This window comes from Spermophilus citellus, assembly GCF_964194105.1.
Source record: "Spermophilus citellus genome assembly, chromosome: 4".
Lineage (NCBI taxonomy): Eukaryota > Metazoa > Chordata > Mammalia > Rodentia > Sciuridae > Spermophilus > Spermophilus citellus.
This window is the reverse complement of record NC_138185.1, coordinates 180735130-180747493: the sequence shown is the minus strand read 5'-3', so window position 1 is coordinate 180747493 and position 12364 is coordinate 180735130. Positions and strand designations below refer to the sequence as shown.

Here is a 12364-nt window from a genome sequence, read left to right as displayed (position 1 = left end):
TAAACTCTTAGTAAGTTGTCTTAGAGTATATTTTAAATGAGCCTGTTTTTATTTTTAGTTTTTATTTATTTATTTTTTTGTACTGGGGATTGAACTCAGGGACATTGAACCACTGAGCCACATCCCCAGCCCTATTTTGTATTTTATTTAGAGACGGGGTATCACTGAGTTGCTTAGTGCCTTGCTTTTGCTGAGACTGGCTTTGAACTCGCGATCCTCCTATCTCAGCCTCCTGAGCTGCTGGGATTACAGGTGTGTGCCACCATACCCGGCTATATTTTTAGTTTTTAAAGATAATGTTAGAATCACTTTTCACTTTCTTTCCTTTTTTTTTTTTTTTCTTGTGGTACTGGGGATTGAACGAGGTCCTTGCACATGCTAGGGAAGCACTCTACTTCAGAGCTACAACCTCCAGTCCCTTTTATTTTATTTGAAGACAGGGCCTCAGTAAGTTGCCCTGTCTTGCCTTGAGCTTGTGATCCTCCTGCCTCAGTCTCTTGAGTTACTGGGATCACAGATATGTGCCTGCTTATTAATTTCTTGTTGATCCATCTTCTAAAATATGGTGAGGACTGAATTCCTGTAGGGAAGTAATAATGAAACTCTTTATAGCTGACATAATCAGAGTAATTGTGTTTGTTGCAGGAATCTATAGAGAGCTCTGCTTAGAATCTGTAAAGAACAAATATGAATGTGAAATTCAAGCTTCTCGCCAGCATTGTGAGGTACGGTTATTTTGCTTAACTTTTAAGCTATATGTGTCTCTTTGAACCTTTTCTGAGTGCAGTAATTTAAAAAGTAAATAAAATAAGTAAAGTAAAATTAAATAGTACTTTATCTCATCTCTTGTGTGAGTTTTTTTTTAAAAAAAAAAAGTCATACTGAAAGCTATATTAGCAAAAGAGCACAGAGGAGCATAGAAAAAAACTGAGATAATTTTAAAAGTTTTCAAATGATACTCTACAAGGACTGTGATGATTCTCATCTGGCATCACTGAAAATATTAGTATAATTAGTAATTAATAATTAATATGGGCTTTTAGATTGAAACATGTATACTCTAATGATGCAGTCAGAATATTGGGCTATAGAATTAATTTCTGATTGTATAGACATATTTCCATATTTTAGGACTGTATTCTTTATGTGAAAAAATAAGTGTTTCAATGTGATCTGTTTATTTCAAATACTGTTTAAAAACATTCTGCTAATTTTGCAGGTAAATTTTCATGAAACCTTGACTGGTAGAAATGAGAGGACAAGCTTTATATTGACTCTTATCTCACTTTAATAAACCATATAATTAAATAGTAAATAGTATAAAAACAATGGAGCTTGTTGCTTAATTTTCTTGTTTACAACTGAGATGAATATCTTTTTGATATTTCCTAGCTGCTTGGATTTTCTTTTCTGAGAAATACTTTTTCATATTTTTTGTCTTTGCATTGGGTTTTTAGTCTTTTCCTTATTATATTCTTTATCTATTCTGGATATAAAGGGTTTGCTGGTTATATGCTTTGCACATATTTTTACCCAGGCAATGGCAACTTTGCATTCTTTTTGATGATTTGAAGCCCCCAAATTTTACATTTTAATGTAGTTGAATGTATTATCTTACCTTTATAGTAAGTGCTTTTGTTTCTTCTCCATTTTGGGAAAATGTATTTTTCTTTTGAAAGTTGAAAGTTTGCTTTTAACATTGAGATTGCCAAATTATCTTTAGTTAATTTTTGTGTGTGGTATAAATGTGGTTCTAATTTTATTTGTTTGCATCTAGATAGGTAAGGTCAATGTTTTATTTAATCTATCATTTTCCAATAAATCAGCAGTACATCTCTTGTGTGTTAAATATTTATGTATATGCTGGCTTGTTTCTAGTTTTTTTCATCTGTTACATTGGTCTTTTTGGCTATTTCTGCACTAGTATCACAATATGTTTTTCTACAACTTTTAGTCTACTGAGTATTAATAATATGATACCCTACCTTGCTCTTTTTCTTCTTAAAATTGTTATTGTAAATTTTTCTTAAATACAACAATTTAAAAATTGCTTTTTCTATTTTATACAGAAAAGTTAACTTTGTATATTGATACTATATCCAGCCTCTTACTTACTTTTCTTCTTTTTTGGGGAGGTGGGGGGCACCAGGAATTGAACCCAGGGGCACTTAATTACTGAGCCACATCCTGAGCCCGTTTTATTTTTTATTTTGAGATAGTGTCTCACTAAGTTGCTTAGGGTCTTGCTAAGTTGCTGAGGCTTGTGATCCTCCTGCTTGTGATCTTCTTGCTTCAGCCTCTTGAATAACTGGCATTACAGATGTGCAGCACCACATCCAGCTCCCTTTTTTTCCTCCTCCTCCTCCTCCTTTTCTTTTTTAACATTTATTTTTTAGGTGTAGGTGGGCACAACACAATGTCTTTATTTTTATGTAGTGCTGAGGATCGAACCCGGGTCCTGCCCGTGCTAGGCGAGTGCTCTATCACTGAGCCACAATCCCAGCCCTCCTTTTTTCTTAATTCTAATAATTTGATTATGGATTCTTTCAGATTTTCTATACAGATAATTATGTTATTTGTGAATAAAGGCAGTTTGTATCTTACATTCTGGTTTTCCTCAACTTGTTTTACTTGCTATAATGGCACTAATATCCACGTGTTCCAGTACAACATGGAATAGAAGCAATAAAAGCAGACATCATTGATCATTGACATGTTCTTGGTCTGTGTGTGTGTGTGTGTGTGTGTGTTATTGGAGATTAAACCCAGGGTCTCACACATGCCAGGCAAGTGCTGTACCACTGAGTTACATTTCCAGCCTTTTTATTTTTTATTTTGGGATGGAGTCTTGCTGAGCTACCCAGGCTGGTCTCAAACTTATGATCTTCTTGCCTCAGCTTCCCAAGTACCTGGGAATGCAGGCAGGTTTAACCATGCCTGTCATGTGGTTTTTTTTTTTTTTTTTTTTTTTTTTTTTTTTTTTTAAGAGAGAGAGAGAGAGAGAAAATTTCAATATTTATTTTTCAGTTTTGGCAGACACAACATCTTTGTTTGTATGTGGTGCTGAGGATCAAACCCGGGCCGCACGCATGCCAGGCGAGCGCGCTACCGCTTGAGCCACATCCCCAGCCCTTTTTTTAAAAAAAATATTTTTAGTTATAGATGGACACAATACCTTTATTTATTTATTTTTGTGTGGTGCTGAGGATTGAACCCAGTGCCTCCTCACATAGGCTAGGCAAGCACTCTAACAAGCCCAGCCTTGGCATATGTTCTTAATCTTAAGAATGCTTCTAATAGTTTTCCAATAAGTGTCGTATTGTTTTTAGTTTTGGTAAATAGTTTTTATCAAGTTAAGGAGATTTCCTTTTAATTATTGTTTTCTAAGAATTTTTACCATGAATAGTTGTTAGATTTTATTAAATCATTTGTCTGAATCTATTGAATTAAGCTTCTTGTTTTGTTTTGTTTTGGTACGGTACCAGAGATTGAACCCAGGGACATTCCACCACTGAGCTCCATCCCTAACCTTTTTATTTTTTACTTTGAGACAGGATCTCACTAAGTTGTTCAGGCTGGCTTTGAATTTCTGTTCTTCCTGCCCTAGCTTCTGAAGTTTCTGGGATTATAGGCAAGTACCACTGCATCGGACCTCTTAGCAAAAAAAAAAAAAAAAATATATATATATATATATATATATATTAAAGTTATAGTTGGACATAATACCTTTATTTATTTTTATGTGGTGGTGAGGATCGAACCCAGGGCCTTGCATGTGCCAGGTGAGTGCTCTACCGCTGAGGATCGAACCCCGTTCCCTCTTAGTAGAATTTTTTTGAAGTGTGCTATACAGCATTGTTAACTATAGGTACAGGGTTTCACAGCAAAACTCCAAAACTTTATTATCTTGCATAACTGAAACTTTATGTCAGTGGAATAGCAACTTTTCATTAACCTCTTCTCCTAGCCCATGGCAAACACCACTCTATTCTTTTGCTTCAGTGTTTGACTAATTTATATACCTCATGAAGGTGATGCCATGCAATATCTGTTTACTGTGTATGCCATATTTCACTTAGCATAATTCCCTCAAGGTTTATCCATGTTGTCACAAAAAACTCTTTTCTTTTTTAAGATTGAATTATATATAGTACCATGTTGTCTTTATCCCCTTTTCCATCTCTAGGTATTTAGATTGTTTCCACATCTTGGCTCTGGTGAATTATTGGATATCTAGATTTCAGTTCTTTTGTATAAATATCCAGAAGTAAGATTGTTGGATCATATTCTATTTCTGTTTTTAAATATTTTAGGGCAAGCCATACTATTTTCTTTTAAATTAATTATTATTTATTTATTAAATTGACAAATGAAAAATTATATATATTTATGATAGACATTTTTTTTTTGTTTTTAAACATGGGGTCTTACTATGTTGCCCAGGCTAGTTTCAACTTCAAGATCCTCTTGCCAGGCTACGCATGGTGGCGCATGCCTGTAATCCTAGTGGCTAGGAAGACTGAGACAGGAGGATCGGAAGTTCAGGGCCAGTCTCAGCAAAAGCAAGGCCCTAAGCAATTCAGTGAAACCCTGTCTCCAAATAAAATACAAAATAGGGCTGGGCGTGTGGCTCAGTGGTCAAGTGCCCCTGAGTTCAATCCTCAGTACCCGCTACCAAAAAAAAAAAATCCTCTTGCCTTAGCTTCCCCAGTACAGTATGTTCTTTTGATTAAAAAAAAAAAATCATGGATTGATTAAACCAAATTAATTAAAATATCCATTACGTTACATACTTATTTTTGTCTGATAAGAACACTGAAATTCTGTTCTCTTGCTAATTTTACATAAATTATTGTTAATTATAGTCACCATGCTATATAGTAGATCTCCAGGACTAATTTTTCCTTACTGAAACTTCAGACCCTTTGACCAGCTTTTCTCATTCCCCTTCCCACTCTCAGCCCCTGGTGACTACTATTCTATTCTCTGCTTCTGTGAGTTGATTTTTTTTTTTTTTTTTAAAGAATCCACATATAGGGCTGGGGATGTGGCTCAGGCTGTAGCGCGCTCGCCTGGCATGCGTGTGGCCCGGGTTCAATCCTCAGCACCACATACCAACGAAGATGTTGTGTCCGCCGAGAACTAAAAAAAAAATAAAATAAAATATTAAAAATTCTCTCTCTCTCTTTCCTCTCTCACTCTCTCTCTCTCTAAAAAAAAAAAAAAGAATCCACATATAAGTGAGATATATAGTATTTATCTTTCTGTACCCAGCTTTTTTCACTTAGTGTAATGTCCTCTAGGTTTACATATGTTGTTCAAATGACAGGATTTTTTTTCTTTTTAAAGGTTGAATAATATTTCATCATATAAATATACACCACATTTAAAAAAACATCCATCCCTTCAGTGATAAACCCTTAGGTTGTTTCCATGTCTTGAGTATTATAAATAATGCTATAGTAAAGATGATGGGAGTGTAATTCTCTCTTTGATGTATGTTTTCAGTACTGATTTCATTTCTTTTGGGTATATACTGAGAAGTGGATTGTCCTATAGTTGTATTTTTAATTTTTTGATTCATCTCCATACTGTTTTCCATAATGGCTGTATTAATGTACATTTCCACCAATAGTATGCATGGGTTCTTTTTTTTCCCCATCCTTGCCAATACTGTTATCTTTTGTCTTTATGATAATAGTTATTCTAACAGGGGTGAAGTAATATCTTATGGTTTTTACCAAGAATAGTTGTTAGATTTTATTAAATACTTTTTATTTATTAAGTTTAGTTATTTTTTGCTCTTGATATATTAATGTGATGATTTATATTAATGTATTTCCTAATGTTGAACCATTGTTGGATTCAGATCTATGATTTGTAAATATTTGTCCTATTCCATAGGTTGCTTTTAACTCCTTTAATTATTTCCTTTACTGTGAGCAAGATTTTTCATTTTAACAGTCTATTTTTTAAAAATTTCTTTCTTGTGCTGAGTATCAAATAGAGTACCTCACACATTCCAGACAGGTGCTCCACCACTGAGTCACAACCCCAGCCCCCATTTTAACAGTCTTACTTGCCTATTTTTGCATTTGTTTATGCTTTTGGAGTCTTATCCAAAAAATCCTTTCCCATTCCAATGTCATAAAGCTTTTGTATATTTTCTTCTAGGAGTTTTGCAGTTTCAGTAGTAAAGTTTAATACTTGATCTATTTTGAGTTGATTTTTGTGAATGGTATAGGATAAGTGTCCAATTTCATTCTTTGACTTGAAGATGCTCAGTTTTCCCAGCATCATTTTTTGAAGAGGCTAACTTTTTCCCATTGTGTGTACTTGGTAAACTTGGGGAAGATCAGTTGACTCTACCTAAGTGGGTTTATTTTTGTGTTCTCTCTTCTGTTCCTTTGGTTTATATGTCTGTTTTTATGCTAGTACCATACTCTTGATTATTGTAGCTTTGTGATGTATCTTGATATCAGGTAGTATTGATGCCTCCAACTTTGTTCTTGCTTAAGATTATTTTGGCTATTTGGGGTCTTTTGTAGTTCCATATCAACTTTAGGATTGTTTTTTTCTGTTTCTGTACAAAATGCCACTGGAATTTTGATTAGGGATTATCTTTTATCTATCACTTTGGGTAGTGTGGACATTTTAACAACATTAAGTTTTCTAGTACATGAATTCTGAATGTCTTTCCATTTACTTGTGTCTTCTTTAATTTTCCTCAGTGATGTTTTTAGTTTTCAACATACAAGTTGTTCATCTCAAGTTTATCCTTTAAATAATTTTATTCTTTTTGTTGCTATTTTATATGGATTTTTTTGCTCAATTTATATTATTTCCATATATTTCTATCAGTTTTTTCTTTATGTATATATTCTATATATACATATGTATATCCATGTGTTTTATTATCAGACTCACAATTTAGAATTTTTGTATATTTTTAATAACCATAATTTTTGTTCCTTTTATTCTCTACAATAATGATTTTTATCTTGAAGTCTATTTTGTCTGATAATTAAAACAGCTATCCCAGTTTAGTTTTATTTGGTTTGGCATTTGCTGATTAAAATTTTAACCTTTTTTCCCAGCTTTTTTTCTGGGTTTATATTTTATGCATATTGCTTTTTTAAAAATAGCATATGGGCTGGGGATGTGGCTTAAGTGGTAGTGTGCTCACTTGGCATGCATGGGTGCTGGGTTCGATACTCAGCACCACATTAAGAAATAAATAAAATAAAGAAGTTGTGTCCACCGAAAACTAAAAAAAATAAATATTAAAAAATTCTCTCTCTCTCTCTCAAAAAAAATAGCATATGGGGCCGGGGTTGTGGCTCAGTGGTAGAGCACTTGCCTCATATGTGTGAGGCACTGGATTCAATTCTCAGCACCACATATAAATAAATGAATAAAATAAAGATCTGTCAAAAGCTAAAAAAAAAAATAGCATATGCCTAGATTTTTAAGAAGAGACAATCTATTCTAGCTATCTCTGTTTTTTTAACAGATCCATCTAGTTCAGGTATATTTATAGTGATATAGTGATATTTTGATAATATCAACTTATTTTCTGACTTGTATTTGTTCTGATTTATACTCTTATTCTTCTCTGACTTTTATTTTATTTATTTAGTTTTGGTGTTGTTGGCATCAAACCTATGGACTCATGCATGTTCAGGCAAATGTTCTATCAATGAGCTGCACCCCCTACTCCAGCCCTTCTGACTTTTTTTGAAGGGTAATTTATTAAGTTTTAAAAATTACATCATAACAGTATATCCTCTATTTCTGTTTGTTTAGTTGGTTTTTTTTTTTTTTTTTTTTTTGGTGATACTGAGGATTGAACTCAGGACCTTGTACATGTTCAATGCAGGTAGTCTCTCACAAAGCTATATCCCACCTCTAATGATTTCTTCTGTATCTTTATTTATTTATTTGCAACACTGGGGATTTCTACTGTGCTACATCCTCTTTTTTTTTTTTATTTTAATTTTTATTCCTAAGTTGCTGAGGCTGTCTTGAACTTGTGAACCTCCTGCCTCAGCCTTCCCAGTGATCAGGATTACAGGAATGTGCCATTATTCTTAGTAATTTATTTTATTTTAATGATTGCCTTAAATTTTCAGCATGTGTGGGTACATTAACAGAATCTAAAAATTAACATTAATTCTGCTCTTCCTCTGGAGTTAGAGCATGCTTAACTCCAGTTACTTGCTCCCAAATTACAAGTTATAGATAGATTTTAGTTCTATCTTGTCTTTCTCCTTCAGATGAGACTTTATTTTGGTTTCCTAGAATTAGTTCTTTTTAGGTTTATCTGTTTTTCAGTATAACCCTTCCTTGCAGGTTCATTTTTTGCTTCTTGAAGCAAAATACATCCTGGAATACATCCTAAATATCCTCTCACTGAGAGTGTCTTAGTAAAAAACTTGGTTTTCATTTGTCCAAAAATAGCTTTGATTTGTAATGATTCGTGAAGGAAAGTTAGGGGAATATAACATTCTAGGTTGGCAGTTCTTTTTTCTTAAGATTATTATTATTACTGTTAGTATTTTTTGCAGCGCTAGGGATGGACCCAAGTGTTCTTACCTCTGTGCTGTACCCCCAGTCTAGTTTTCTCTTAAAATTTTTAGAATCTCACTTTCAGCCTACTGTGCTTAAGTTTGCAATCATTTTTTAGATAGCTGTTCCCCCAACTCACTCTTTGTTGGCTTCATTTAAGCCCTTTGTTGTTCTTCAATTGTTCTACTGTGTGTCTTTGTATAGATTATTTTTCTCTCTTGACTAGGATTTTTTTGTGTTTTTTGAATTTATCTCTCTTGATTTGAATTTGTTATAACTTTCTGAATTTGTTTTCTATTAGTTCTAGAAATTTCTCAGCCATTATCCTTTCTGATATTGTCTCTGTTCCATTTTTGTCTACTTTTGCCTTCTGGAATTACAGTCATAAGTATGTCCTCATTTTGTATTCCATATATCTTAATTCTTAGTTAATACTTTTGTTCAATAAAGTATTACCTGAAATTCCTTGGAATCTTAATTTGGCTTTTTTATTTCTGCCAAATCTCACAGCTTAATTCCTCATTTTATGATTCTGGATTATGACAGGCTCTGTCAGTTCTTTGAGCCTTGGATGAAGGTTGTAGTCCCTCAAGTAGTATCTGCTTTTATTTATGCTGGATTGTTTCAGCTAGGTAGGTGTACCACCTACCCATGAATACGTTATTTTTAGTGCTTGGGATTTCTTGGAAGATGCGTACACTCTATGTTTGAATCTCAAAAATGTAGATGTCGGGTGTGAGATGACATATTGCCAGGGAATGCCCTCCACCCCAACACTTATTGCCAAGGCTGACACCTATATGTACTTCAGTCTACCTTTTCATTGGAGGTATAACCCTTTAGGGCTTTTTCAGAGATCTCAGTTCCATTTTTCCACTTTGCTTAGGCCCAGGACCTTTCTCTTTTCCCAAGCAGTGAATGAAAAACATGTTTCAAGGTTATTGATACCAGAAATTTTCTCAAGAAAGCTACTGCTCCAAGATTAGGCTACCTGCCTGGTTTCTTGCTCCTTGGAAATAACACTTATTTTCTTAAGAGCTTACCTTTAAAAGGATGTTTATTTGTGGTATTTTCCCAAATAAATGTCTCAGTCTATTAGGAGTTTTTTTTTTTTTTTTCCCCATAATATCTCTCTCTAGTCTACCATATTGTCAGAAACTAAAGTCAGGTCTGGGGCTATAGCTCAGTGGTAGTGTGCTTGCCTAGCACGGGCAGGCACTGGGTTCAATCCTCAGCACCAGATAAAAATAAATAAAACAAAGGTATAAAAAAATTTTAAAAAAGTAAAGTCAGTAATTATTATTGTTGTTTATTGTTTTTGCAGTGCTGGGGCTTGAACCCAGGGCCTTTTTATTTTAAATTTAGTTGTAAACAGCATGCTAGACAAGCAATCTACCATTGAGCTACATTCCCAGTCCAGTAATGTATTTGACTTGGACAAATATATATTGATAATCTTTCTCTTCCATTCTCTTTTTTTTTTATTTTTATTTTTTAGAGAGAGAGAGAGAGGAGAGAGAGAGAGAGAGAGAGAGAGAGAGAGAGAGAGAGAGAGAGAGACTTTTTAATATTTATTTTTTACTTCTCGGCAGACACAACATCTTTGTTGGTATGTGGTGCTGAGGATCGAACCCGGGTTGCACGCATGCCAGGCGGGCGCGCTACCGCTTGAGCCACATCCCCAGCCCTCTTCCATTCTCTTTTGAATGTTCTTTCTTCTTCATAGAGATGCTAAGTATTTAGCAAAATTTCTTCTAGTTATAGATCTTTAACATATAATTAATCTGTTGTAAATAATCTATTTAATTATATAATTACTCAGAAGATACCAGTAGTTCAAGGGCATTACAGAAAGAGGAAACAAAGGGAAAGGGAACTTATGAGTGTTATGTACTTTGTATTCGTGTTCTCATTTTTTTTAATCTTTTTTTTTTCTTTATATCTTTATTTTTTTTTTATGTGGTGCTGAGGATCGAACCCAGTACCTCACAAGTGTGAGGCAAGGGCTCTACCATTGAGCTATAACCCCAGCCCCTTGTGTTTTCATTTTAATCCTTAAAACACATTTTGGAATAGAAATTATCTTAATTGTGTGAATGGGTTAAGTAAAGCTAAGTTGTTTGCTTGGTTTCTGTTTATTTATCACTTCTTCCTAGAGACTCCAGTGGATCTAAGAAAGCCTTCTAAAGCTGTTTATTTATTTATTCCTAGACCTTTTTAATTTTTATTTTGAGACAGGGTCTTGGTAAATTGCTTAAGGTCTCACTAAGTTGCTGAGGCTAGCTTTGAACTTTTGATTCTCCTGCCTCAGCCTCCTGAGTCGCTGGGATTACAGGCATGCATCACCATGTTTAGCTAAAACTGTTATTATTTTTTTGAATTTTCACAAAGCCTGAGTATTTGGCAAAATAAAAAGCATGTTATCTAAAGGACTTAAGAAATGTCAAAATATGATATATTTTCAATTGTATGAGGATTTAAACTCATGTTCTATAAAGATTAAAATAACTTTTTATTTTAAATTTAGTTGTAAATAGTGTCTTATTTTGGTTTCTAAAATGATCTATAAGAGATCCTCATATTTGCCTCTGGGTTGAATCCCCAAAGCATTAGGACCAAAGTCCTAATGGTGTTTTCTATGTTATCTAGTGCATTAGACAATGCATCATCCCATTTCTCTCCTGGTAGCAAGTCCTCTACTCCCTCCTGCTGTCCCTGTCTTCTTTGCTCTATCTTTCAGATTCTTTATAGGTTAATTGCAACTGTGTCTTCATGGAGATCTCTTCACCGTCAGCCTGGAAATTCCCTTCATCTCTCTTCTGCCAGATCTTAATTTTTCATTTATTTTGGTAGATTATATCTTCCAGTAGCATCTTGAGGAAGGGTATATAGAAGTCAGTTTTTTGAGACATCTTGCTTTGGTTATTTATTACTTTATAATAAATTACTCCAAAACTGTTTTAGTGGCTTAAAACAATAATAAACATTTTTAATTTTAGTCTTTATGGCCAGAGGAATTTGAAACCTATTTAGACGGGCAGTTTAAAATTTTTTTTTTAGTTGTAGATGGACACAATATCTTTATTTTTATTTGTTTATTTTTATGTGGTGCTGAGGATCGAACCTCACACATGCGAGGCAAGCACTCTACCGCTGAGCCACAACCCTAGTCTCTAGATGGGCAGTCTTGTTTAGGGCATTGCAAGAAGTTGGAGTGAAGTTGACCTGTTGACAGGAATGCAGTTATCTGATAGCTTGACTGGAGGCTGGAAGATCTCCTTCTGAGGTGACTTACTCCCAAGGCTAGCTAGTTGTAGGTTCTTGGTTGGGAGCCTTAGTTCTCCCCACATGCTCCTGTCCACAGGTGTTTGAGTGTCCTGATGGCCAAGTTCTTTTAGACTGAGTGATCCAAGAGAGCAAAACAGAAGTAACAGTGTTTTCTTATGAGCTAGATATCTGTCACATCCTCCTCTTTAAAAAAGTGACTTACTAATTTCTGCCCACATTCAAGGAGAGAGCAATTAGTCTGCCCCCCCTTTTTTTGTTTACTGTCTTAAGTTAGGAGTATCAAAGAATTATTTACAAGTTCTACACTTTTCTTGTCCAAAAACATCTTTAACTCTTAGTTAAGATTATGGAATTCTAGACATTCTAGTATGGAATCTGTGTTTTTTCAATTGTTTTTTTTTATTATCAAAAAATTGAACCAAGGGACACTTACTTAACCACTGAGTCACAGCTCTAGCCTTTTAAAAAATATTTTATTTAGAGGCAGGGTCTCGTAGAGCTGCTTAGG

At 34.2% G+C, this 12364-nt stretch overlaps 1 protein-coding gene across 6 annotated transcripts in view; it reads left to right on the top strand.

Annotated features, from left to right (window-relative positions):
- The window catches only part of BRMS1L (BRMS1 like transcriptional repressor), a 36132-nt gene that overhangs the window by 11016 nt on the left and 12752 nt on the right, over positions 1–12364 (top strand). For all 6 annotated transcript variants that reach the window (XM_081292704.1, XM_081292705.1, XM_081292701.1 and 3 more), the window contains one exon: positions 646–725. In XM_081292704.1, coding sequence (XP_081148830.1) covers positions 646–725 — 80 coding nt within the window. The remainder of the gene's footprint in view (positions 1–645; positions 726–12364) is intronic.